The sequence below is a fragment of the Leuresthes tenuis genome, unplaced genomic scaffold, assembly GCF_036924035.1.
Source record: "Leuresthes tenuis unplaced genomic scaffold, fLeuTen1.0.hap1 SCAF_22, whole genome shotgun sequence".
NCBI classification, from domain to species: domain Eukaryota; kingdom Metazoa; phylum Chordata; class Actinopteri; order Atheriniformes; family Atherinopsidae; genus Leuresthes; species Leuresthes tenuis.
This window is the reverse complement of record NW_027325376.1, coordinates 16,978,285-17,005,575: the sequence shown is the minus strand read 5'-3', so window position 1 is coordinate 17,005,575 and position 27,291 is coordinate 16,978,285. Positions and strand designations below refer to the sequence as shown.

At 45.9% G+C, this 27,291-nt stretch overlaps 1 protein-coding gene across 4 annotated transcripts; it reads left to right on the top strand.

Moving 5' to 3' along the window:
- The first annotated feature begins 1,345 nt into the window (after positions 1 to 1,345).
- Positions 1,346 to 26,734, top strand: clcn5b (chloride channel, voltage-sensitive 5b). 4 transcript variants are annotated; one of them, XM_072376004.1, is made up of 17 exons: positions 1,346 to 1,576; positions 2,190 to 2,339; positions 12,625 to 12,809; positions 13,240 to 13,339; positions 14,647 to 14,834; positions 15,192 to 15,314; positions 17,127 to 17,333; positions 17,824 to 17,904; positions 18,463 to 18,697; positions 18,782 to 18,957; positions 19,057 to 19,197; positions 19,913 to 20,099; positions 21,331 to 21,473; positions 21,602 to 21,751; positions 21,862 to 21,967; positions 22,234 to 22,450; positions 25,683 to 26,734. In XM_072376004.1, the coding sequence occupies exons 2-17, from the start codon at positions 2,201 to 2,203 to the stop codon at positions 25,771 to 25,773; spliced, it is 2,469 nt and encodes an 822-aa protein (XP_072232105.1). In that variant the 5' UTR covers positions 1,346 to 1,576; positions 2,190 to 2,200; the 3' UTR covers positions 25,774 to 26,734. The 4 variants fall into 4 exon arrangements, with proteins under 4 accessions (XP_072232105.1, XP_072232104.1, XP_072232103.1 ...); XM_072376003.1 differs by having other exon boundaries at positions 1,347 to 1,576; positions 2,187 to 2,339; XM_072376002.1 differs by lacking the exon at positions 1,346 to 1,576 and adding an exon at positions 2,033 to 2,113 and having other exon boundaries at positions 2,187 to 2,339.
- Positions 26,735 to 27,291: the final 557 nt, after the last annotated feature.

Sequence of the window (27,291 nt, the reverse complement as noted above, 5' to 3'; positions counted from 1 at the left end):
CCCTTTTCCCCTTCATTTCCATAAGTGGCCACAAGGTGTCGCCCTTTATTTAAAGTAAAATGACCCATTCATCACTACAACGAACACGAGTGCATTTGCATTTATTTTACCTTCATTTAGCACTCAAGGTAGAGAAAACAGATGGAGAGAAAATGTAGATTGATATTGGACTTGAAGTTGATGTGTTGGAAGCAGAATAAAAATAAATAAATTAAAAATGAGGATTTCAGCAAATTTGATAAAGACCCAAACTGTAACGGCTTAAAGGTTGGGTCATGGAATCTTCCCAAATGCAGCTGTTCATGCCGACAAAAAGTGATCCAAAGAAAGAAAAACAAGAGACAAGATAATCTTCTTGTTTAACCAGCAGCCGAGGTTCACTGATCCACGTGGAGAGCAAAGAATGGCCTATGTTCCCCATCCAACAGAAGAGCTACTGAGGTGGAAGTGTGTCCAGTGAGGCTATAGTTACACTTATTCATTTTAATTTTTTTACTACAACTTAAGTCCAGCTTCTGGCGACTATAAACAGCCGCAACAAGAATCTGCACAACAGACGCACACAGTACAACTGCTTGTTGTTTCTATGAGGGTCATTTGATTTGACCAAGAGTAAGTGCTGAATATGCTAATTCGTTTGATTTGCATTGGAAATGCTTGTTGAGAGTTTAAAATAGAAAGGTCTGTACACTGAATACAGTGGATTTTTGATGAATTGTTGTGAAGTAAGCCAAAAGTATCAGGTACTCAAATTAGATTACTTTTTTTTTTATCCAGTAGAATGAATTATTACAAAAATGTAAATATAAAATTCAAATTTAAGTTTTATTCGGTAACTGACCACATTTCTACCACAAAAAAATTACTAAAGAAAAGAAAAGAGGTTGATAGCCGATTAGTCGAAGTGCTCCACTGACCCAGATGAAAAAGCGGCAGCTCTTCACTCGATTATTTGTACTGGAGTCCAGATGCATACGTCAAAACCGCTCACGTAAGACAGTTAAACCGGAAACCAAATGCTTTCTGGCTTCAAAGTAAACCACCTAAGTGAGTGTCTCGAAAACTGGAACGATTATTGCGCCACAGAGGAAACACAAACGCTGACAACATAGAGTGTTTTTATAAATAAACACAAATTATCTTTGATATAAGCCGTCACACGCGCCATGTTGTGAGGTGACAGAGGTTAAACGAAATATTTATTTGTATCATACAACTTTATTAGCACACCAAGCGGAAGTTGGGGCTGAGGTTAGCTGCCTTGATGCTAGCTTAGCGTCCGTCGTTTAAAGGGAAGAAAAGAAAAAGCTGTAAAATCCTGTGGAGATTTTTTTCGGGGGGGGTTAGTTTTCTAATCGTGTTCTTCCAGATACGAGAGCTATGTAGTTTGCCATTCTTTTGCGTGTATACTTTGATGTTTTTTACTGCAGACAATGACGCAGGGTTTTCACGGAGCGTTTAAGTTTACAGAGGCTGCTGTTGACATAAGCTGCTTCAGCTGAAGAAGACGGCGGCGGGGCAAATCCGAGTCACAAGACTTCTTCACTGAGCTGCACGGCTGTTTCACTTCTCGAAGGTAATGTAAGGCCCTAAACTGGATTATTTTTGTTTCACTTAATTGGTCTTAGAACCGCATACTTAACGGAACACAGTCAAACGTTCAACGACGTTGTTGAGCCAAGTTAGCCAAATAGTTACATTCTGTCAGTTTGACAGCTCGTCGCAGGAACAGAGGGAGAAAGCTTAAGCTCGGCTAATAATCTGCTTTCCGTCTGTGGCAATGCGTCGTTCTCTGTGAGACGTTTGTTTGTTGGCTTTCGCGGTGAAACCGCTGAGCTGTAGTAGCTGAGTAAGAGATGTAAACACGGGCGGAAATGGTTGCGAAAACTTCCCTTCAGCTGAAGATGTGCAGTCCTCACTGAAGAACCAGGTGATAGGACCTGCTGGGGCGGTTAGTTTCTCAACAAACCCCCTCGCGGTTCCCAATATTTCAGGAGGAAATAAAAAGGATTTAAAGAGGGGCGGAAAAAATAAAGACGCTACGACTTTCGGGGCGCAATGTTTCAGTTTTGGGCGCACTTGCGTCGGAAATTCGCACGCGGCGGTGTCAGAGGTAATTAGCCGAGGCGGACATTCATCGTACTGCCTGTGAGGGGAGTTATATGTGTCCTTGTCGTGTTGTACAGCAGGAGCCGGAGGAATGGAAAACCCCAACTACTGCACGGGGAGCTTCGACGGCCTCCACCACCCCAGCGACGATGATGATGACGAGCTGGTGGACATTGCGGGAGCCACGCTGGACTTCTCCAAGGCGGACGACGTCCCTCCTCTCAGCTCAGGTAACACGTCTCAGGTTGTATTTTCGTAGCAGAGCTATTTAACATTCCAAGAGCTCTGTTATTTGTTTGAGTCCTGCTTTTAAATTCAGTGTTTGGTGGCGTTGCATAGCACCAATTTAACAGGCACTTTTTGGCTTCACTTGTGTGTGTGTGTGTTTGTGTGTGTGTGGCTGATCTGTAGCCACTGGCACAGGAAATGAGTTGTCGCTGAGTTCAGAGTATGCAAAGCACTCATTTATTCAGACTTTCCTCTTTTTGTGTTCCCCATAAAAAGCCTAAGTGTTACTTTCTGAAACAAAAGGCCGACTGCGTCTGAGAGGAGCTGATTTACCTCCCTCCTTTGTGTGTCTTTCACTCTAAAAGTAGTGATAAGTTATCTGCAGCAGCTGCATTGCTCAGTGTGTGCGCCATAATGCTTTTTAGTGAGACTAATCAGCCACCACGTCCGTTAGATTCACTGCAGTCTGACCTCACATTAGAGCCAAAAACGTATTTCGTCTGGAGAACAGAGCAGTGTGTTCCTCTCATCTGTGACATCTGCTCCAGCGGTTCCCTCCCAAAGGCTGCCTGGTTACTGATGATGTCATCGCCAGGGAACGTCAGCCACCAGGTCGAACACACTGGTACAACAAGCTCTTGAAATGTTTCAACCATAACAGATGGCTCTGGTTATGTAATTGTGCTTTTGTTGTATTATCCCGTGGGCTTACAACAGATCCTTCAGAAACACCTGGCGAAGAGGGTCACGCAGCTTTAAGATGTGAACTACAGACAGAAAAGGTGCTTTTCCCATTTGCATTTTTGGCTTAACTAGAGCTTCTGGCCACATTCCTCGCTGAGTCACTTCGATTGATTCACAATCTTGTCAGCCCATCGCAGGCAGGATTATGTGAATTTATGCCGTGGAAAAGTCTAGATCTTCCTCGGTCACGCTTATCTCAACAAAGCGGGACGTAAGGAGACATTAAGACATGACTGCAGTGGTAACACAGATGTAAACCGGCTTCCAACTGCGGACGTTGTGACTTTATTAAGACAAGAAGTCCATCCTGATGTCTTAAACAGGAAAAATTCTTGCGAAGACAAAGCTTCAACTGTAAATCATAACTGTGGTCTCGTTTGTTAATTTTCAAACGACCTTTATAGCAGTTGTGCCACATGCTGGCCGATCATTCCTGATTGCTTCTGGACGCGCAGGAATAAAGTCTCAACTCAATCTCTGGCGGGCTGTGGGACCTCCTGTACGTGGTACAAAGTTAAGCTGGTGTATTCAGGTAATGAGAAAGAAAATAAACACTTCTGTCTGTCTTGCAAACTTCCGTTGCCTGGTTACTGGTGATGTCACTGTCTGTAAATGGTGTCGCAAAAAGAAGAAGTGTGGAGACGGGACCTTTTTTTTTTTTTCTCAATGGGCTGCTGTTTCCACTGTGTCAGCTCAATGGAAATGAAGCAACGTGGCCTTGTTTTCACTCTGACTGCCATGTTGTTGTTTTTTTCTCAGATTGGCTTTAAAGCCGTCTGCAGTGCAGTTGTAATGGCTTATCCTGGCGTAACCTTCAGCTCGAGGTACTCATTAACCTGCAGTGTGTGTGTGTTTTGGGCCCAAAAGGGGCTGCTAGGTCAAATATTGTCTTTCATGTTACTGTGTCAAGCATCATCAATAGAAAAATCCCTTTTCCCCGTCAAATCCCTTCATTCCTAGGGAAGGTAAACGTGTTGCTACACACCTCTGCTGCCGGAGTTTGTTCAGTGGGTTCCTTTTCTTTTTCTCGTTCTTTTTTTATTTGCGTTGGAATGAATACATTTGATAAGAGTAAGAATCCAGTCGGATGAGGCTCTGAGCCATGCAGGCAAAGACAAAAAAACGTATTGTTCTGTCAGGACTCCATCTGCTAACTCGCGTCTCATTAGTGGAATGGTAATTTGTTGGGGTTAGGGTTGATATCACCATTTGTCAGAGTTATCCACATCCACATCTTCCACAAAGGTTAACTGTTGACTCTACTTAACCTCTGTCTGAGGAGCACTGTTTTAACGAGATGAAGCAAGAGGAAAGATGGCCGACGAACCGCATCCTCGAGCTTGAAAGCATTTGTTGTTGTATTGCTGGTATTATTTAAAAAAAAATTGCATACATTAAACCTACACAAAGTTGCTCCAAAGTTCATCTGGGATAGGTGTTTTAAACATAGATAAACACTCAGTCTATAAGCAGGTATATAAAATGGACTTGGAAAATGGATTTTTGAATTGGCTCTATATGAATTAATTGGATTATGATTACAATGAATTGAATTCCAATTGGCTTGAATTGGACTATATTACTTAGTGCCTTGAGATGACAATTGTTGTAATCTGGCGCTATATAAATAAAATTGAATTGAATTATTCTGGGGCCGTTGACGTTTTCAGACCCTTTCTGATTTTTCACGTTTCACAATCATTCCTCACAATTGGAATGATCCTGCAAGCTTTTCTTTGAGGCGGGTTTCTCTCCCTCTTCTTGGCAGACACGTTCAGGCCCTTCCAGACTGATGGCGTGAGGCGGGGCACAGAAGGGTACTTGTCTATCCAAAGATGATATACTGGATTTTCCTGTTTTCTTTTTGGCAAGAAAAAAAAAGACCTCCAATTCTTTTTCCTCTGCGCTTTTTGTCGACCCGGTTAGGAACCGTTGCAGGGTCGAGGAAAGGCTGTAGGAAAAATTAGGGAACGGGTTAGGGTCCCGATCGCTATTCATCCTTTACTGTAAATGAACACATAACATTGTTTTATTATCGATCGTTGTAATTACATGAAGAGAACTACAGTGTCACAGGCTGACGCACTCACCCCGGATGAACTGGATGAAACCAAACGAGCAGAGCTGTGAAAGCTGCATGCGGCGCCAACTCGAGGGCGAATGAGGAATTGAGCAACGTTAACCTCTGGTGTGGCTGCTCCGTGGGTGCAGGAGAGGCAGCAGCAATCCTGAACGCTGTCGGTGAATCGGAGCGATTCAAAGCAGTGAAGTGATGGGTTGAAGTAAGTTCTCTATTAGCTCCTTGAAAAAGGTCTTGAGCCTTGGGTTCCAGGTGCTTTTTATGGACTTTTAGAAATGCGTCCCCCCCCCACAGGCTGATGCTGCCATCGCCGTGTTCTCTTTGTTGGAGAGTTCGTTTGGAAACATTTTGAGCTTCTTGAGGAATCGTTTCGGAGAGTAAATAAACTCGCTATATTTACTCGTATTCAATGAAGCAAACCGTTTGTTTCTTGATTTGCTGGTTTTATGATGCGGTTTTATGCATTGGCCCTTTTACTGACAATTTAACACGTGTAAATCTACTTCTCAGATTTATCACTGCTGGTGAGCAGATCAGGGTTATCTTTATTGCCTGTAATGTGTTTATTGGTAGTTCTATTGGCTTTACATCATCTGTACTGCTGTGGTAGGCAGTGGATAGGCTTAGTCTTGTTATTTACTCTTCAACCGGTCATTAAAAACAACGCTCATAATGATTGACCTGGAGCGCGAGCGTGTTTATACTGAAATTATGAGCTTATTCTAACTTTTATGTTGCATTTAAATTGCACAACCACAACAGCGGTCTCCGAAGAAGGTGAGTCGGCTAAAGGTCACCCGGGGACATTTTAAGACCCTGCAAATCTGTCCCAGCTTCGTCTCTGCAGTTGGAAGCACTCTGTAGGAGGGATTTGGGAGGCCTCCATCTACTCCTTTTACTGCCATGCCCCGCTGGAGATTCATGTGTGTGACAGATTCACTCATGAGCCTCCGTCAAAGTGAAAAGTCAAGAGCGCGCCAGAGAGGTGCGACTGAAACCCTCTCATAGCGTCGCTCCACAGCCGGCCTATGAGGGGGGTCCCGCCAGGAAAGAAATCAGTGTAAAATCTAACCACATTTGGTGCCTGGCGAATGTTTAATTCCGTACCCACAACTCTTTGCAATCCACTGATCAATGTTTCCCAAAAGTGTCTCCTTTTATTGGCAATGATCCAGTTCCGTAAAACTTTTAGCCCCCCCCCCAAAATGGCGTTCTTGGTCATATTCAGACAGACGGCTGTTGGATCATCTCTTTTGACAGCCTTTTTTTGCACAATGGAAACTAGTGGAGCAATAAAACATCCTGTTGGTAGGTCTGCTTGCGTCAAGTCACTTCAAATGACAATTACAACATATTCGTTCTTATTCTGATCGTTATTTTCTTGACGAATTGTTTTCTGTATGAATAAACCCAGTTCATGTAACTGTTAACAACTCAAGTAATCCCCACATGTGAGACTTGAGAAATCAGCAAATGCTGAAAAAGTGATCTTCTTCCAGTTGCTGAGTATTTCACAGCCCGAATGATGCCTTAGTCTGATTGATGTGGACGTGTTTAAACTCTTTAACTGAACCCCCGCCGCTGAAGTGCGTAGCCCAGATAAGATATCGATCGAAAACGTTCTGTTTAAGAGAAGTATGTCGAAAGAACAAGACAATGAAAGTCCTATCGAGCTCCGAGTGCCAACTCCTGATCTTAATGGAGCAGTAAAGATGAATGGCTGTTAAGTGGTTTCGGCTGTGTGATTTAGATTTAAAAAAGACTTCATAACAGTTTCTCTGCTCTAACATCTGAGTCTGGACAGCAGGAATGTTGCACAATATTCCCAGTGATTAAAGCTCCTTCTTAAACGTGGAAATGAATGAAATCAACTGCAAACTCGCGTGCCATTCTTATTCAATTTCCTCTGACCTGGTGAACATGATTCCCAATCTCCAGCTTGGCTGAGTCATCGCTGTCCACATAATTAACGTGTTCCATAAACTCCCGCATGTTGTCCGCCAGCGTCACAGGGATCACATGAGATGCCGGTTCCCATGGTGACCAAGACCCTAAGAGCTCAAAGTTCAAACTCTCACCGGAGACCGCGTGCGCTTGCGTAGATCTTCATGTCCGTTCGTGTTTTCAGGTCACTCGGCGGGGGGCGGGGGGGGCGGCGCTCTGTGTGTTCTGGCAAACGCATGACGGAGACAGCGGGTCAACATTTCCAGAGGTTTCTGTGAAGAATTAGGGCTGGGTGTGTGCTGATATGCTGTGAAAAAGTGAAACTCTCCCCTCAGGACGCAGACTCGCTCACAGCGGCGGCGCTGAGCCCGGCGTGACATCCCTCGCTGGAAACAAACAGTGCTGCTCTGCGGTCTGTTAGGATTCTGACCCATTTTCTGACTGCTGCCGGTACTTGATCATGTTTCAGAGAGCCTGTAGAAATATGCTTTGGTGGATTCTTGTGGTTGTTCTTCCCTCCTAAAGTGCCCAAAGTGGCTCAGTTGCTGGCATAGTCTTCTCAGGGAAATCTGTTCCACATATTTGTTTTTATGTTTGAAATAAGCGGAATGATCACACCGAGGACCGCTCAGGCAGGACTGCTCGGCCTGTAGTATTTGGTGAAAAATAAAAACCATCAACTTAGAGGAACATGAACCATACGCTGGGTTTCAGCTTGCGGTTCCTCATTCTGGCCATCGAATGTTGAGCAATGTTTTGCTAAAAGGCTGATGTGGAAATGCTGAAATACAAGCTAGTTTTATTGATTTTTTTTGGCACCCGTAGATTTAAGGCCATCAAATTCAAAATGCCAAATGGAAATGGATGGTAATGAATTAAATATTTAATGCTGGCATGTTAAAGGAGTCGTATTTGTTAGGAGTTCTTCTGTATCCAGTCAGGACTGAGTAAAATCCCACTGACTCTGCGTCTGATCTGCCTGGATTTTTGTAAGCATCGTAAAAAGCCACCGTACCGAAATGGGACGGGCGCCGGAAGATAAGACACGACTGAGACGGGCAAGTTGGCAAAGTTGTGCCAGGAAACTAGAGCTGTACTTTGTACCGACTTTGATTATGATCCTTTTTTGTGTGTCAAGGCCAAAGCAGGCTGGTGTTTGTGTTTATCGGTTGTTTTGTTGGTGAAAATGGCGTTTGAGGTGCGACAGCGTTGGCGCCTTCGTTTCTCGGGTGGCGGTACTCTCTCAGAAATGTCCAGTCCATCCTTTCGGTCGGAGCCGTCACCACAGCACTATTTGCTTTAGACACACAGCTCTGTGACTCGGGGTTGGACCTTTTTTTTTGTTACGATATTCCGATTGCGAGTTTTCCTGAGGTCACAGTCGGGTTAGCTTCTCTGTGCCTTTAATTCCAAAAGCTGTTAATCACTCAGCGTCCGTTTTTCCTCTTTCATCCAACACCTTGAACTTGTTTTATTCATTTTCTCGGCTATGTGTCACTTTTCTCTCTGAGTATTTCATGTATTGTGTTCTCTATGTGTTTGAACCAAGCTTTTCACAATTTCCCCCCACTGCTTGTTTTTACATCCACACAAGCCTGTTCTTATCAGAAAGGGAAGCTTTTCAGTTTGATATTGAAAAGACTTTCAGTCCCAGAATAGGCTGAATAGAAAGTCTATTCAAAGCCTTGTTTGTGACACAGGTTTTCTTCCTGTTGGCTATCTGGGTCCTGCAGGATTCAAAAGGTGAAAGACCTTATAAACATACGTGATCTCATTTTTACGCAATGACTTACCTCAGCCTGTCAGCTAAAGCGCATTAACACTCAGGAGCTATAAAAAAAAAAAAGCAGTTCAGCAAATCTTCTTCTTCCCTGACAGATTAGCCAATGGTTACTCACTTGAGAGCTCCGGCCGATGAGGGAGGGATCTGCAGGAGTCTACTTCCTCGAGGAGTTCAGTGGAGGGAAGAGACTTTGAGTTTGAGTTAGAGTTTTCCCACCGGTTGTGGATGCTGAGTGTTTATGGCCAGTAAATGAGAGATGGGCTGGGAATTCTGGATTAAGAAGGTGGACGAGGAGGAATTGGTCGAGAATGGTGAGTTTATGGCTGTTTGTTCCTAAACGAAACGCATTCTACAAGCTGCTGTGGTTTGAGAGCCTGCCGTCAGCTCTTGTCGGACGGCATGCGGAGCTCAGGCCGGAGCAACCAGGTGTGCCTCTGAATTACCTTCACCGCAGCCACCTGAGCTTGTTCAGTCTGTTGGTCTCGTTGGGTCTGATCTGTGCTGAATGTGGTGGAATCTTTGTATCAAACGGGGCCTCGGTGTGTGTTTGCTGCTGCCTTTCACTTGACCACAGTGGAGATTAATCATTAAGACCATTTATGAGCAGTCAGGCCCTGGGTCATGTGCTTGTTGTTTCTGAGCTGCTTGAGCTTTTTTTTTTTTTTTAAATGCTGGGTTTGTGTGTGTGTCTACAGCTGTGTAAGCTGTTGTATTTTACAGAGGTCAGTCTAAGCAACAAAAAAAAACCTCTGGTCTCGCTTTGTGTTGTTCAGTGAGATCTTTTTGTCTTCTGCAGCAGCTAATCTGAAGCAGTGCGTCTTTGGTTTTTCTCCTCCTTGTAAGTTAGACTAAATACGTTAGTTTCTGTTCCTGTATCCTTGGAAGCTTTAAGAAATGATTAAGTCCAAACGCTGGAATCGTTGCGTTAGTATATTTGGTTTCTGCTTCCTCAAGGCTGTGTTTTGTGCTTTCTTGAATTGGGTCCAAAGGGCAATGACATTTGGGCTTGTAGTGGCTCGTTTTCAACTCCTATAGAAGAGGACACGAGCTGCAGTTCTAGCTAGACTCGACCATCTAATTAGGCCACCTGTCCTTGGAAGTGTTTACATGCACAGGAGAGGACTCGAGATATGAGGCCGTGGACTGTGTGATAAAACGTTTATTGCATTCTGCCGATCATCATACGTAGAAGTATGGCTGAGTTCACCCCACACACACACACACTCACACATATGTTGTCTTTAGGGATTTTTGTCAGATGATGCAGCGGTTCTAAAATCAGAATTTTGAGAGCAGAGTGACGGTTTGTAAATTCATGCTGTGAGTTGATGGAGAAAGTAACTATTACTATGTAATAAACTAGAATGATTGTGTTAAAATACATGTAAATCTGTTAGTTTAATCAAAACTGTACAGAATCGAAGCTCTGAAAGCCAGAGTAACGCACTCTGATGTGGTAAACCGTCTGCTGGCTGCTGCCTTCTAACCTTGCGTTGCATTAGCTGAGACACTTCTGTAACAGAGTGAACAACCTGGCCCAAAAAGTAAACCAGTTTGCTTCCCCTCCAGCTGCATTGGATGTTGTTAGAGTGCTGTTGAGCAAGGAACTTACCACGGGACAAATTCCTGCCAGGTTTTCTTTTGTTCATTCACTTTAAAACCGGTCTAACCCGTCAGCTCAGGTGATGGGCAATGGCTTCTCATTTTTTGCTGCCTGGTAACACTCTGCACCCAGGCTGGAAACGGGCTGAGAAAATAACGCAGCCTTCAGCGGTTTGTGTTGGAAACTGTGAAGGATTCCTGATTAGCCTTTTCAAACTCTCTAAACTTCTCTATTCAGACGGGCAGCAGACCCCACCTCAACCATTCACAATTCTATTGTGACTTCCATTAATACTAAAATGAAAACACCATTTTATTTCACCATAGACTATTGTTTTAGTGCAATAATTCCACATCTGCGGACTTCCTGTGCCGTTTCCTGTTTCCTTCAGGGACCGTTTGTGATTGGTTGCAGGTGTCTGGTAATGATTGGTGGCCGTAGCTCAGGCTGTTCTGTTGCAGACCTCTTGAGAGAGAGCAATTGGTCACAGAATTGTATGAATACAGTATTGTCATGCATAGTGTTATCATTATTACAACAGTAGATTACAACACAGTGGCTTTTTTGTGCAGTGTTATTTGCTCTGTTGATTTCAGCAGCACTCACTTATCAACACGGGGGATTTTAGGGAAGAGGGCATCCGCGCTGCCTCTATTCCGCAACTTTTCCAGTGAAAATCAGGACCTTCTTCTTTATTGGGAGAAAGAAATCAATTTTACCGTAAGAGCTCAAATAAAAGAGGAGATACAACACAAAACACTGGGGAAAAATATAAGAAACACAGGATAAACTAAATGTGTGGCTCTAAGGAATACTGGCATCTAATCCAGATCATTTGATTTACCATTCTAGATTTGAACTATAACCTGGTTTTAAAGCTTAATTTTCAATTTCACTCTTACTGTTTAGTAATAAATCTTATTTCCTTTAAATTATGCTTTAATATACAGTCTGTACATGTTTAATTTAGATAAATTGAATTAATCCCACAATGGAAATGCTATTATTGCTGTATAAATCATTGAGTGCAGCAGAGATGAAGAGGGGTGCGGTTCAACTCTCCAGAGATCGCCGTTAATGCACGATGGAGTGTTTGCAGCTTGGCAGCAGCGGATGATGACGCCTCACGCTGCACTGGAAGCTAACAAAGCTAAACTCTGTCTGTAGACAGCATGGATGGAAAGCCACAGCTAACAGAGGCAGCATGTCCACGGCGACACCATCTCTTTGATGTGTGTTTCTTTACCATTAAAGCGGTCTGAGTGGAGGGGCGTGGAACATGGTGCTGCAGCTGTGTCTCAGCATTGCTGCTTTTTCTCTTGTCAGCGCTCCAAAGTCAGATCTCACATTCCCCGTGATGATCAAGGGATGAAATGGCTTAAACTTCTACATCCCTGCGATCTCCTTTTGACCCTCGTCTGGATTTGGTGTCTTTTTCCTGGCATTAGTCGGGATTTGGAAAGCTGAATTGATTGGTCAACTTTCATGACAATCCATGCTGTTTATTTTTGTTTTTTTGTAGACTTTGTCGGCTGGTTCTTCCTATGAAGTTGGACTGCATGTAGAGCCAGCCTCTGGTCTGAAATGTGTCATCAATACTCTTTTTGGATTTGGGTTATATGCTGGGGGGGGGTCCTCGTTTGATGAATTTGTAGACAAAAGTTTCCACTTTGTCTTCTGATTGGTTGCAGATGTGCTGAAAGTCTTGTTCCAGACGTAGTCTTTATTTTTTCCCCCCAACACCCTCAAGTTGGTCGGGACCAAGCTGTTTTGCATTTCCTGTAAGGATACAAGTGGAATTATCGTCCTGTAACAAGTTAGAGTGAAATATCCAACCATGTAGTTGGTCTCATGATACACAGTGAGCTCGGAAATTTGCCTCCAGCCAGTATCAGACCAGATGTTGGTGTTTCTGGACGGTGTGCAAGTGGTGCCTGTCTAAAGGGATACAGTGTGTGGGGAGTTCAAACACGCGGTGATGCATTGTTTAGTGTACTCAAAAAGTTGTGTTACAGACAAAAGGCAGAAATCAACACAACAAAACAAACAAACGTGTAACAGGAACAACGCAGTGATAAACAACGGGCTGATCCTTAAATGTGACGTTTGTCTCGCTCCGTCTCTCCCTCCCAGGATTCTACGAGGGCAGCAGCAGCAGCAGCAGCAGCAGCAGCAGAGCGGCCGGGATGAACGGCAGCGGCCCGACGAAGCTCGTGGACCCGCTGGAGGACCTGCTGCCAGGAGTGGGCACCTACGAAGACTTCAACACCATCGACTGGGTCAGAGAGAAGAGCAAGGACCGGGACAGGCACAGAGAGGTACAGAGGACGGCATTTATTGAAATGAAAGTGGTGAGGTGTAAAAGTCTCAAATCGGGCAGTTATTCTGCACTAAGATCTGTAGCTGATACCGTGGTGCAGGTACAGCTTCGAACACAACAATAGAACCAAAACATGGAGGAAAGCATGGAAATCTGCTGTGGATATTCAGTTGTTTTTTGTTTTAAACCCAAAACTACCAGTCGATGCATTCAGTTTACTTAATAATTTGTTTCTTTTCTCTCACGTTTTACTGTATCGTTACCTGAGAACGACGCCAATGACGCATATTAAATTGCACTGAAAATGCACTCTGTTAGCACTGAAGTAACAGATATTACAGAAAGTCTTACACAAAATAGGCTAAAGTGTGACGTAAAACAACAACAGAGCAACGATTGATTAATCTGTCATTCCTGTGTCCGTCCAGATCACCAATAAGAGCAGACAGTCGACTATGGCGCTGCTGCACAGTGTCAGCGACGCCTTCTCCGGATGGCTGCTCATGCTGCTGGTGGGACTCATGTCAGGTAGCTCACACACACGTGCACAAAAAAAAACAACAAACAAACAAAAAAAACTAAAACAAAGTAGATAAAATCCAAGCTGGATGCAACTGGTACTTAAAGCATTGTTGTTTTTATCAAGTTTGAGCTCAAAAAGGGCAGTTTGATGTTTTAAAACCTTATCAAAACTACGCTCTCTGCAGTGTGTTGTTAGGAGCATTAAAAGTGACCACAGGAAGCAACACAGAGCAGAGTTTCAGTTAGGGTGGCGAGTTAAATATCTGAAGTGGCCTGTGAGGCTTTCTGAACACACCAAAGTGGACCTGTTTGTGCTGCCTGCTGCTGATGATGCTGCTGCTGGTGACAAACGACAGGTGCAGAGCCACAAAGTAGCTTTAGCTCAATACTGAAAATAGCCGGCGTGACATATTTGTCAAGAAGATGAATATTTCTTATGCTGCCAGGAATGTTTGTCTTTTGTTCACAAAGCAAGCTGAAAAGTTAACTTTGGATGTTACCATCCAGTGGCCCCACCATAATGTTTTGAGCTCCCACTCTGCTCCTCAGTGCAAGACTCTAATGGAACAATTCAGACTTGATTAAAGTGCACGTTCCAGACTTGAAATTCAAGTCATTGTCAGTTCCACCTTGTAGAAATTACAACGCTTTTTATACACAGCCCCCCTGATTCCAGGGCACCATAATGTTTAGGACAAAGTAATGGTCGGAACATTAAAGCAGCCATGTTTAGCACATTGTTATATATCCCGTAAACACAATGACTGCTTGAAGTCAGCGGGTGATGACATCACCAGGTGCTGAGTATCTTCTCTGGTGATACTCTGGTCAGCCTCTACTGCAGCCACCTTCAGCTCCTGCTTGTCCCTTTTAAATTTCTTCTTCATTATATAGAAGGCACGCTCAGTTGGCTTTAAATCAAGAATATTCCATTTTTTTTGCTCCGAATAACTCAGGTGTTGCCTCAGCAGTACGTTGGGGGTTATTGTCTTGCTGTTGAATGAGTTTGGAGGCTTTTACTGCAACTTGAGCAGACTAGATTTTATTTTATTTTTTTATCCACCTCAGAATGAGCTGCTACTCTTTGGATAGTGGGAACCAGAACTCCTTTAAGTACTTTTTCACAAACCGTAGTCTGGCCAGCCTGATTTTGCGGCTAGCTAGTGATTAGCGTCTTGCAGTGTAGCCTCTGTAAGTCTTCTGTGGATAGATGTCTTCAACATTAAACATTACTGAGGCTGCTGGACCTTCAAAAACAGCGACAGATGTGGATCAACTTGTCTCCGCCCTGAGCTCTCGCTTCTCTCCTCCAGGCGCTCTGGCCGGTGGCATCGACATTGCTGCTCATTGGCTGACCGACCTGAAAGGCGGGGTGTGTCTCATCGGATTCTGGTTCAACCACGAGCACTGCTGCTGGACGTCGAATGAGACAACGTTCCAGGAGAGGGACCGGTGTCCGCAGTGGCAGAGCTGGGCGGAGCTCATAACAGGAACGTCGGAGGTAGGAGGCTTCAAAATGAGGATGGGCTTCTTTGTTCTGACCGTGTGAACAAGTGCAAACTATGTTTGATCCTCAGTGTTGTTTTTCAACACTCTTTCATGATACATGATCTGTAGTGATGTGCTCTGACAGGTGTCACCACCTGCCAACCGTTAACATCAGTTGTAATGTTGCTTTGCTGCCATCTAGTGGCTGTAAGCCGTCATTAAAGGACATCAGCAAAAGGAAACACTATAAACAGACCTGTGTTTTTCTACATGCTTGTATTTTTTTACAGTTTTATTTCTAGCCTAAAAGTTCTTTGTGAGAAATCGCATCCTTACTTCCTGTGTGCATCTGTGTGTGTGTTCCCTGCAGGGTGCGTTCGCTTACATTATGAACTACCTGATGTACATATTCTGGGCTTTGCTCTTCTCTTTCTTGGCTGTCACACTGGTCAGGGCCTTCGCTCCTTACGCATGTGGCTCAGGAATCCCAGAGGTGAGACCGCACTCAAAGAATAATACACAAGGCATAAAATGTGCTCCTTCTTTGCCCATTTCTTTTGTTTTTTATCACTGACTTTGTTTGATTAGCATGATTAGCATAGCATCTGAACATCAAAACATGTGGCAGCACAGCTGTACGACATTGACTCCCACATTTTTAACTTCAGCTATAATTCCCTTAAATAAATGGAAACACTAGATATCATATATGCTATACTGCCAAAAGTATTCGCTCATCTGCCTTACATCCATAGGGTTCAATATGACGTCGGCCCACCCTTTGCAGCTATAACAGCTTCAGTTCTTCTGGGCAAGCTTTCGCCAAGGTTTTGGAGTGTGTTTATGGGAATTTTTGACCATTCTTCAAGAAGCACATTTGTGAGGTCAGCCTGGCTTGCAGCCTCTGCTCTAATTCATCCCAAAGGTGTTCTATCGGGTTGAGGTCAGGACTCTGTGCAGGCCAGTCAGGTTCTTCCACACCAAACTGGCTCATCCATGTCTTTGTTGACCTTGCTTTGTGCACTGGTGCTCAGTCGTGTTGGAACAGGAAGAGGCCATCCCCAAACTGTTTCCATAGAGTTGGGAGCATGAAATTGTCCTTTCACTGGAACTAAGGGGCCAAGCCCAGCTCCTGAAGAACGACCCCACACGATGGTGCCCCCTCCACCAAACTTTACACTTGGCACAATGCAGTCAGATAAATACCGTTCTACTGGCAACCGCCAAACCCAGAGAAGTGTGATTTGTCACTCCTGAGACCGCTTCTCCACTGCTCTAGAGTCCAGTGGTGACGTGCTTTACACCACTGCATCCAACGCTTTGCATTTCATTTGGTGATGTATGGCTTGGATGCAGCTGTTCGGCCATGGAAACCCATTCCATGAAGCTCTCTATGCACTGTTCTTGAGCTAATTTGAAGGCCACATGAAGTTTGGTGGTCTGAAACGACTGACTGCAGGAAGTTGGCGACCTCTGCACAGTATGTGCCTCAGCATCCGCTGCATCCGTCATTTTCCATGGCTGAGTTGCTGTCATTCCCAATCACTTCCACTTTGTTATAACACCACTGTCAGTTGACTGTGGAATATTTAGTATTTAGACTTGTTGCACAGGTGGCATCCTATCACGGTACCACTCTGGAACTCACTGATCTCCTGAGATCGACCCATTCTTTGACAAATGTTTATAGAAGCAGTCTGCATGCCTAGGTGTTTGAATTTATACACCTGTGGCCATAGAAGTGATTGGAACACCTGAATTTAATTATTTGGATGGGTGAGTGAACACTTTTGGCAATATAGTGTAAATCCGCTCTGCCAGTGTTTGGTTCCTTGTTTGCTCCGTTTGTGTCAGCCTTCATTCCTGAGGAAGTAAAAAAAACTGAAGATTTACTCAGAAAAGTTTCCTGTATTTTCCAAACGGAGCGCAGCCTCATCCTCACGGCTTCATCGGCCTCAGGAAAAAGGACACGAACAAAGCTGTTGCCCGCACACACAAACATGAGCCCTCTCACTCCGGCCTTCTCAGTTTCACAGAACTGGAATCGCTTTCTGCTCAAAGTCTCATCTCTCAAAGGTCAGACGCCGGTCAGGCATTTGAGCGAGAATTAGCCTGAACTTTGATTTCTCTCCCTCGCTTCTGTCCGTGTTTACGCTCCCTCTCTCCCGGCCTTACGCTCAAACACAACAGCTAAAGTGAGCTCTTCTGTCTAAGACAAACAGACACATAAGACCAGACGCGCTCAGCAGAATTACAAACCAATCCATGTGCACGCAAACAGCCCTGTTTTCTTTTTTTTTCTTAGATTAAAACTATCCTCAGTGGGTTCATCATCCGTGGCTACCTGGGGAAGTGGACCCTGATCATCAAGACCATCACCCTGGTTCTAGCCGTCTCCTCTGGGCTCAGTCTAGGGAAGGAGGGCCCTCTGGTCCACGTCGCCTGTTGCTGTGCCAACATCCTCTGTCACCTGTTCACCAAGTACCGCAAGAATGAGGCCAAGCGGCGAGAGGTAAGCTCTCAGGCAACTCCCACAGCTAAAGACAACTGAACCAACTGGTTACTTCACTGCTCTTCCACTTGCAGAGTAATGACTTTAATTCACATGAGCGAATCTGTAAACCGGTGAGCAAGCGAAGGGAGGAAGTCTTTGATGTGCAGCTGTTTTTCAGAGATCAGAAGGTTTTTCTTTCACGTTTGTTGATGAAACGCATCGAATTGTTGTCCAATACAACTAATAATCCAGCCGTAAACCGACTGAGCAGAACACTAAACGGTGTGATGAGTGCTTTCATAGGAAATCTGTCACTTTCTTTGAGACGGTTCTTTAGGGAAGAATTGGAATGGACATTTATGGCATTCATGGAGGTTTTGACGACCTCAGTCGTGACCAACAGTCCAACAGTGTAAAATAACACTTTGAAACACTGAAACTTTTCCAGTGTTTTAAAGTCTCAGTTGGTCTGTAACAGTCGAGTCTTTTTTTTTTTTTTCCAACACAGGTTTTATCGGCGGCGGCGGCGGTGGGAGTGTCTGTGGCTTTCGGTGCTCCCATCGGAGGAGTCCTGTTCAGTCTGGAGGAGGTGAGTCGAATCACATTATTAGTTTATTGAGAAATGAATCATTTCCAGGAATTTATCCGACAATCCTCCATCTGTTTAGACTGACGTTAAAATCTCAGGCAGCGTTGCAGGATGTGGACATACGGAACGCCTGGAATGTATTACAAATGATTTAAATATGAACTTGGGTGTGTTTTCTGCAAAGTGAGGCCTGCTGACATGGATATCTGATTTTTATTTTTAAGTCGTTCCATCACAGCAACTTAACGAATCTAGATTGTTTTTCACTGGGTTTAATTTTTCTTGAACTTGTGAGTTTACTCTGGAACCAGCAGACTGCTGGCAACTAACCGGGATATAATAAACAGTGAAAAAGTCTTTGCTCCTAGTTTGGGAATTGAATAGGTCTTGGCGGCTTTCGGTGTTTCAACAAAAGTCTCAAAAGTGAAAGAAGAGCCGTGATTTATTTGCTCGTTTATCAGCAGGTTGGGTTTTCCACTTTGGAGCTGAGCTGATGGATATTTCCAGATAAATTCACAAAGAAATGTATTTGAAATACAACTTTTGCCCCTTTTCCAGGTGAGTTACTACTTCCCCCTGAAGACCCTGTGGCGCTCCTTCTTCGCTGCTCTGGTGGCGGCCTTCACTCTGCGCTCCATCAACCCGTTTGGGAACAGCCGCCTGGTGCTGTTCTACGTGGAGTTTCATGCCCCGTGGCACCTGGTGGAGCTGGCCCCTTTCATCCTGTTGGGGATCTTTGGAGGCCTCTGGGGGGCGCTGTTTATCAAGGCCAACATTGCCTGGTGCAGGCTACGTAAGTGTTAATGTTAAGGTCACAGTCTTTTCCTGTCTTTTCTTTGCATGTGTGTGTTGATCTGTTTCTCTCTGCACGTCGCAGGCAAATCCACTCGCCTCGGTCACTATCCCATCATCGAGGTGCTGGTGGTGGCCGCGGTGACGGCTTTGATCGCTTACCCAAACAGCTACACCAGGATGAGCGGCGCGGAGCTCATTTCAGAGCTCTTCAACGACTGCTCGCTGCTCGATTCCTCTCAGCTTTGTGGCTACAAACAGGTCAGATGGGGGCGGACCTCCGTGTTGGTGTGTGAAATGAAGCAAACGTTGAGCTCGTAACAGCTGAACTGTTTCTGTCCCTCCCACACGCACTTTCAGCCGGCCAACATGTCGGAAACGGGAGCAGGAAACAGCCTGGCAGACCGGCCGGCGGGAGAAGGCCTCTACACGGCTCTGTGGCAGCTGGCTCTGGCCCTCATCTTTAAGATGATGATCACCGTCATTACCTTTGGCATGAAGGTGGGTCCACTGGCTCTCACAGACAAACCGAGTCCTTGGGAAAGACACTGAACCCCACATATGTGTTTGTGGATGTGTGTGAGTGATTAGAACAAAAAGCGCAGAACAGCCCAATTTCCATTTATCCGCTTGGAAAAGTGTCACCACTCTCCTTTGGGGTTGTTTTTAATAAATCCTGATGTTGGCTCTGGTTTATTGTGAAAAAGCAGCACTTTCTGTGGGAAGTGTTCCACACGCATTGTTCCACCACAGAGACAGCTGCCTTCAATATGTGTGCAGGCACATTTGAACCAGCGTCCCGCCTCCATTCATAACACACTTCAGATGACGAGACTCAACCTCTCAACACCTCTCTGTAGCGTTAACCCACTGGGAGATCCAGTTATTGCCGTAAGAGGATGGCATTTTGAAGGGAAACTGTTTGAATGGTGTCTGGTCAAGATGATGAGCAGCCTTCGTCCTCTTCCCCGGAACAACGATGGGGAAGAGGGTGAAGTGGAGAGCCTCTTCTTCTCCAAAACCAAATATTTTTCAGCGGTTCGCATTTGTTTTGGGGAGGAAAAGAACCGCTCCTCAAAGTATTCATTTGTGAAGAGCCATTCGTGCTTCTTAACCCACAGTGTTGGGGTCGATTCTCTCTTTTTTTTCTTCTTTTTTTGCAGCTTATCAATAAGTGTTTGCAAAAAAAGTCCTCCTCTCCTCTCTGTCCGTGCAGGTTCCTTCTGGTCTCTTCATCCCCAGTATGGCGGTCGGAGCCATTGCCGGCAGACTGTTGGGAGTAGGCATGGAGCAGCTGGCTTACTACAACCACGACTGGCTCATCTTTAAAGGGTGGTGCACCCTGGGAGCCGACTGCATCACCCCGGGGCTTTACGCCATGGTCGGAGCGGCGGCTTGTTTAGGTGAGGCGGGAATGGCAGCGACTCGAGTGCAGCTGGATGTGGGTGGGGGAAGAATGCCCGGTCTGTTGTTAAACCTATATTTGCCAGGCTGTAGGGTTTGATGGAGGCTGACTTTACAGCGTTTTCCCCTCTTTTACTTTGCATTGAGTCAGTCTTTTTTTAAACAAAAGGGGAGAAAACCCCCTTTTTTTTTTTTTTTTCAAACAAAATGAGGTTTCCTGTTTTTTCTCATGAAACAAAAAGGAATTACTGAAGTAAGCCTTTCATCCTCAATGCTTAAGAAAGTCCAGTTTCCTTTGTGTTTAAGCTCCAACTTTTTTTTATTTTCAAAGAAAACAAGCGTCGATCGTTTTCCTGTTTTTGCTGATGGATTAAATCAGTTTGTCGGCGTTTTTCCCCAGCTGTGGTTCTGTGTGAAAGGGTGATCTTTATCCGAGGAAAAGAAAAAGTGTTGGAGACGGTCGCCATTCGACGTCAGAAAAGGGAAGCGCATTTAATTTGGACCGCGTGGAATCGGATTAAACTCCTCAGCGTCTCGGACAGCAAACCACAATCATCTCTCATTTTGTTCCCCGTAAAACTTGCTAATGAAATACTTTTTCATACTTTTAAAAGCAATATATTGTTTGTAATATCCACCTGAATTCTATCAGAATGCTATCCAAATGCTAAATGCTATCAGAGGGCTGCCGCGTTGACAGAGGCAGCGGTGATCCTGAACTCTTTATCCGTCATGGGTTGGCGTTCTGGTCCACAGGGCACCTGTGCAGCATCTGAGCTGCACCAGGCTGATTCTGCAGGTTCGGGGTTATTCTATTTCCGGACTTGATATCCGTTCTCCCTTCTCTGAAAACAGAGCTCTTCAAACGTTTCCCTAATGAAAGCAAGCAGCGCCTCTCAGAGCATCTAATCATCTGTTTTGCATTTCTGAGATGCTAAGCATCTATAGGGGGGGGGTGTTGTCTTTCCTATACGCATCTGTCACAATGACTCTCTTTCACATCCAGCTGCCTCAGAGACATTTGTTTAGAGGAAGGAGGCCGCCGGAGAGGGCTGCCGCATTCAGTTGAAAACGGAGCCTCGCTTTCTGGCCGCAGCCAAGCAAAGATGATTGTAATTGGATTCAGACTGAAAGCGCTGAGCTTAGTTCAGCTAGCATATCATTTTGGAGCTTTAGCATTTACCCTCTGCCCCCCCATGTTTGCCGCCCCGTCCCGTGTTCTCCTTTCAGGCGGAGTGACCCGCATGACGGTGTCGCTGGTCGTCATCATGTTTGAGCTGACCGGCGGTCTGGAGTACATCGTTCCCCTCATGGCCGCGACCATGACCAGCAAATGGGTGGCAGATGCCTTCGGAAGGGAGGGAATTTACGAGGTGAGTTTGTTTCTCAAAGGGTTTGCGCTGCGACGGGAGAAGGTCCGAGTCGGGGCCAGTTGTTCGGTTCCCAGTTGTAAACGGGTACCACGTTGTCCTTGTTTTCTGCTCACGCTGGCGTTCTGCAGGCTCACATAAGGCTGAATGGCTACCCGTTCCTGGAGCCAAAAGAAGAGTTTCACCACAGCAGCCTGGCTGTGGACGTGATGAGGCCGAGGAGGGGGGAGCCCGCTCTGGCCGTGCTCACCCAGGAGGGCATGACTGTAGGGGAGGTGGAGGTATGGACCCACCATGGAGGTTTCTCCATGTTTCTACTCAAATAAAACTATAATCTAAGCTTGGTTTCTACACTTTAGATCCTAACTTCTTTTTTGCTGGTCTCCTCCAGGCTTTGGTGGAAAGCACTCACTACAGCGGCTTCCCTGTGGTCGTATCGAAGGAGTCCCAGAGACTTGTGGGATTTGTACTTAGAAGAGACCTGCTCATATCAATAGGTCCGAACTGGCTACTTTGAGAAGTTGAAATGACCCCTTTTTGTTAATGTTTTGCCATTGGTGTTGTTTAGGAGCTAAAAATGAGTCTTAACAGCATCCGTAAAGCTAAAAGATGTAAAGCTAAAAGCTGTAAAGCCAAAAGCTGTTGCATTATTACTGGCATCCTTACTTATGATGTAAGCCCCATACTGGCTAAAACAAATTAATTTACTAAAGATGAGGAAATGTTGAACCGTCCCTTATTGTTTCCCCCTTTGGTCTTTCAGATAACGCCCGGAAGCGTCAGGAAGGCATCGTGAGCGCGTCCCAGGTGGTCTTCACAGAGCACACCATACCCCAGCCCCCCGAAGCTCCGCCCCAGCTCCGCCTCAGAGGCATCATGGACCTGAGCCCCTTCACAGTCACCGACCACACGCCCATGGACATCACCGTGGATATTTTCAGAAAACTGGGCCTCCGCCAGTGTCTGGTTACACACAATGGGTGAGAACGAGCGCAAATATCTGAGCAACATGACGCTGTCATTACAAAGGCGGCTACTGTGGAGGAGCCGTGGGCCTCGGTGGAGCCGGGGGTGGTGTAACGTTCCAATGTAGAACATTTTGGTGACTCTGAGTGGTTACATTTTGAATAACTGCCTCTTTCCCACAGGGCAGAGCTCAGTCCTGCCTCAGATACATAGAGACAGTCTGTCCCAGTCAGCTACGTATCCAGCTGTGTCCCTTCTCATCCCTGTTTTACTGTTTCTTTTTCTTTGACCAAATCCACCAATGCCTCTTTATTTTTTAAGAATTTTACGAGCCCCACAAAGAAACAAAAAATAGCAGGACGGTAACTGCTCCGCTTCCCCTCTGGACTGCGTTGTGGATGCATCCCCAACAGGTTCTCCAATCTGAAGCCCAAAAGCCCAAACATCAGGAGAAAAATGCACTCCGAGGATTTTCTGTCTGTTTCCACTCGGCAGTGGAGTCACTCCAGGATCTCCTACACATCCATCCGTAACTCATTTCCGTCACACGTTCGCCCATCTTGCCGGACCGCGAGTTGGGTCGGTGCAAACATCTGTCCTTCACCTCATCTGGCTGCACGCTTCCAGTTCAAGATGTCCTGGAAGTTTTATCGTCTGTGTCTCGTTCTCTTCATCCGACACCCCCGAAAGCTACAAAGAAAGAAGACGTATCACATGTCTGTGAATTCTCTGTAAGCCTCGTGCTGATCTTCACCGTTAAACTGTCTCAAAATCATGTTTTGAGATCGACACGTAGGGAATTAATGTTGGAATTGAACGTTTTTTTTAAATTGAGCCATCGTTGGACACTCTGTGGACACTGTCTGGATTGTGCTTAGCTGGTTTAGGACTTCAGGGCTTATTGATTCATACGTTTGTGATTTATTTAAATTTTTTCTCGGCAGTGGCCTTCGTGCATCTGAGTGGCAGGACCGAGTGGGAGAGTAAAGCAGAGGAAATTTGCTGCGTCTTGTTGTTTATTCAAAATGTAACCGCTCCGTATCTGCCAAACTTTGTCTGAAGTCGTTACAGTCAAACGCTACACCCCCTCCGCCCTCGCCCTCCCCCGCTTCACTGAGGCCGACGCAGCTGAGCGTTTCACACGCAGCGCGGCCACCTGTCAGACTTTCGGTCTTTCAGGTGGACCCGAACGGAAAAGCATCCCTCCGAGAATCGACCTAATCAGCGTGCTCTTGGTTTTTCTCCCCTCTGCTGCATCTCGTGCTCAGGCTGACTTCTTGTTTAGATGGAGCTCTGATATGTGGTGGGGGGGGAGGCGCAAAAAACACAGCTTTCGGGGATTTGGGAACTGGAATCGTGTGTATTCTCTTGAGTTTCCTGTCAAACAACTCGCACATACGCATGTAATCATTATGTCGTTTTCTCTTCTTGGCGCGCTGCATCAATCCTTCAGGAGGAATGCTGCCATCCAGACGTCGACTTTCAAAGCCTCGGCCGTAATTGTTTGCGTTCAGCCTTGGCCCGAACAGCCACTTTGTCTTAAGCTGTTGCAGAGAGCAGCTGGGAGGGAAAGAAGGGAAAATGGCTGTGGCAAGTGGAAGATTTAGTCGGTGCTGTGTTGAAACAATGAGCTTCAAACCTAACTAACGTCTGGGAATCTCCCAAAGGTTAAAGGACGTGTTTAAAAAGTGAAATGACCCAAAGCAGCATTAGAAAGTAAAACAGGTTGAGCTAACGGGGGCAAAGACCCGTCACCTCCTGATGAGTTCTTCACTCTGACGCCACCGCCCCCCCCCTCTGTAAATAACCACACGGCCTTTGGGTTATTGGATGATCCCTGCGTTTGACCTTGGGCTTCTTATTGAGGTCGAAGGGGAATTTCCAACATTTATTTTAGTTTTTAAGCGAGCTTTTTAGAACTTTATTTTTTCCTTTGGTCCGTGTTAGCGGTTTCCAGGCTTTCAGTTCCACTTTTTTCACATCAGTTCAACATTCTCGACTCTGCCTTGCTACCTACCACCAGCAGCACGCACGCCCGCGCCCCGTTCTGGATGTTTCGAATTGCCACCTCCCGCTGCTTTAACCTCCACTTCACCTCGTCGAGTCGGCAATAATTCAAACCAAATCTCAGGGCAGAACAAATGGAAGTCGGGGCCCCCGTCGGCTGCTCACCGCTACAAGAGTTCACCACTACATTTGATCATAAATGAGCAGTTTAAGGCCGACGCTCTTCCTCTCCCGTTGGCGGTCTTCGACGCAGCGCGCGGCTGCTGGCAGGTACGACGACTCCCGCAGGACTCGCGCATGTTCGCCTCAGATGGGCTGAGGTGTTGTCAGAGTGGATCCACATGTGAGGGGGAAGGTGGAATTTATTATTTATTTCTGGGTTGGGGCAAATGGGAGCTAGAGGAGCAGAAAGAAACCTGAGGCACACACAGAGGATGGCGGGTGGAAGGATGAGCCCCGTGGGGGGGGGGGGGGGGGGGGGGGTCTGAGATGGATGCAGATGCTTCTGTCGCTGGCTGGCAGCGGCGGTGTTTTCCCAGACTATCTATTGTTCAAGGCTGCCCTGTTGGCAGCGGATCTTCTGTCTGTCAGATAGAATTTAAATGGAGATTTCTTTTTCCTGTATTGGAAAAACAAAAAAAACAAAACCCCTCCTCAGCCACTAAATTCCTCTGTCTTCTTCAGCGTTTTCCGTGAGCCCGAGCGTCCCTTCGGGTCGTTTGTTTTGTAACGGACGGGTCGCTGAGGAGCGCGCTGAGTTCATTCAGCTGTACTTTCAGATCGGAGCGTAGTGGATCTGAATGTTGAGATAACAATCTAAAACTTGTGTGTTCGTTTGTGTGTGGTCGGGCTTTTCATTCACCAATGTCAGGGCTTATAGTTTGATCCCAGTTTCCTCCTGTCCTTGTGTGCCTGTGCAGGACCCAGTTTCTCCTCCTCGTGGTCAGGTTACCCTCCTGCACGGTACCAGAATGTGTGCATGAATGGTGACGGTCTGCCATAAGCCGACGGTGATGTCATTTCTCACATTGAAGGGATCGTAGCTTCCGTTTTAAGCATTCTCCTCAGTGACATGAGTTAAAGCAAGCCAAGTCGCGCTGTGAAGACATGAGGCCAGTCCTCAGCCCAATGTGTGCGTTTCTGTTTTCTATCAGGGCTCTGACTTTCCGTGACGAAGACGACAAAGTGTGATGTGAAGTCCTCTGTCCCTGACTCTTCTTTTTCTTTGTCTGTTTTTAGGAGGCTGCTGGGAATCATCACTAAAAAGGACATACTCAAACACATGGCGCATATAGCCAACAGAGACCCAGACTCTATCCTCTTCAACTGAACTCCTGCCCCCCCCCCTCGCTTCCACCTCTCCTCTGGGGCAGGGCATGAGAAGACACCAGCTCGTACAGTCAAAATAGACCTTTACCTCTCCAACTCCTGCGAAAGCTGAAAAAATCGGGCTTCCTTTACGCGAGCGACTTGGATGGATTGTTTTTGCTTGTGACTGGGAGTCAACTGTGGGTCTCCAAAAGAATGCGCCCCTCAGAAACAATGACTCGACCCCAAAGCCATGTTTGACCCCAGAAGGGTGGGGCAGAGCTAGTCCAACGGACTATTTCACATCTGCTCCTTTTGGCATTTTCTGCTCTCCTTTTTCAAAGGAACTCAAAGGAGATTGGAATCTCCGCTTGAGAGCGGTAGAAATCCTCGTCTCCCTCGGAATTCTCTCTCCCACACTTCCCATCTTCCACCTTTGCTACACCTGAGACTGAAGGGAGCTGGGAAGGGATAATCCCCTGTGACAGACGCTGAAAAGAGGAGACGAGGTGAAGATAAATAAAGACGAGGGGGGAAGCGAGGGGATAAAGAGGTCCACATAGCTCAGTTCATGCCCTCCAGCCGTCCCGGCGAGCCCAGACAGAACACTCTGAGCTCGGCCGGCGGATACTCTGACACCTTCCTGCTCCTGCAAAGACTTACACTCCACGAGGGCTTTCCTGACAGCCTGGGAACTCTCCAGAAAACGTCTTGTTGTCTTTTAGATGCCTGAGATCGTGATAGCCTGGGAACCACGCAACGCTGTCCTGCCCTGGATTTTGATTGGCAGCCTGACAGTGATGTTCCAAAACAAAAAATCACACAATAGCAGCTGCAAAAGAAACAAAAAACCATGTCGCGCCTTATGGGAAGTGTTTCTGGGCTGCTGTAAAGATCCAACAGCAGAGAATCATGACGCATTGATTAATTTATGTAATCGTGAAATTGTTTGTCTCACTAAATTATTTCACTGACTTAAACAAGTGGATTGTGTCTCTTTTCCTTTGTTTTTGGCTCTTCTGGTCGTAGATGATGGCACTTTGTGTGCGTCACAGTAACTGATTGATGATGAGAATGCTGAGTCGGATTTAATGAGGAACTCTTTACTTTAGTGAAGTCCCTGACGATGAGTGGGGATGTTGTCCTGCTCGTGTTATCTCAGACGTTATTTCACCAACCGCTTTCTGCAGAAAAAAAATATTATCCTGGAGTATTTTTAACACTTTAAAAGTTCCAGTGGGTCTGTTTGTCTGGACTTCGTGTGCTGATCTTAAATGTTCGCAGGCCGGGACTCGTAAAGTTTCCTCTCTCGTCCCCGAGTCTTTTTTATTTATCCACGGGGTTGATTTTGTTTTTTCACTCAGCCGGAGCTCGGCGCTGCTCGGTGCTGCTCTGCGCTTCCAGTAAAAACATTCGGCGGATGGTGACGTTATTAATTTCAGAAAGCCTTCGACCTTTTTTTTTCTGGAGACGTAAAGTTATTGAGGCACGGGAGAGGTCATGTGTCCTGGGAACCGGCAGCAGGCAAAAAAACGGCTGC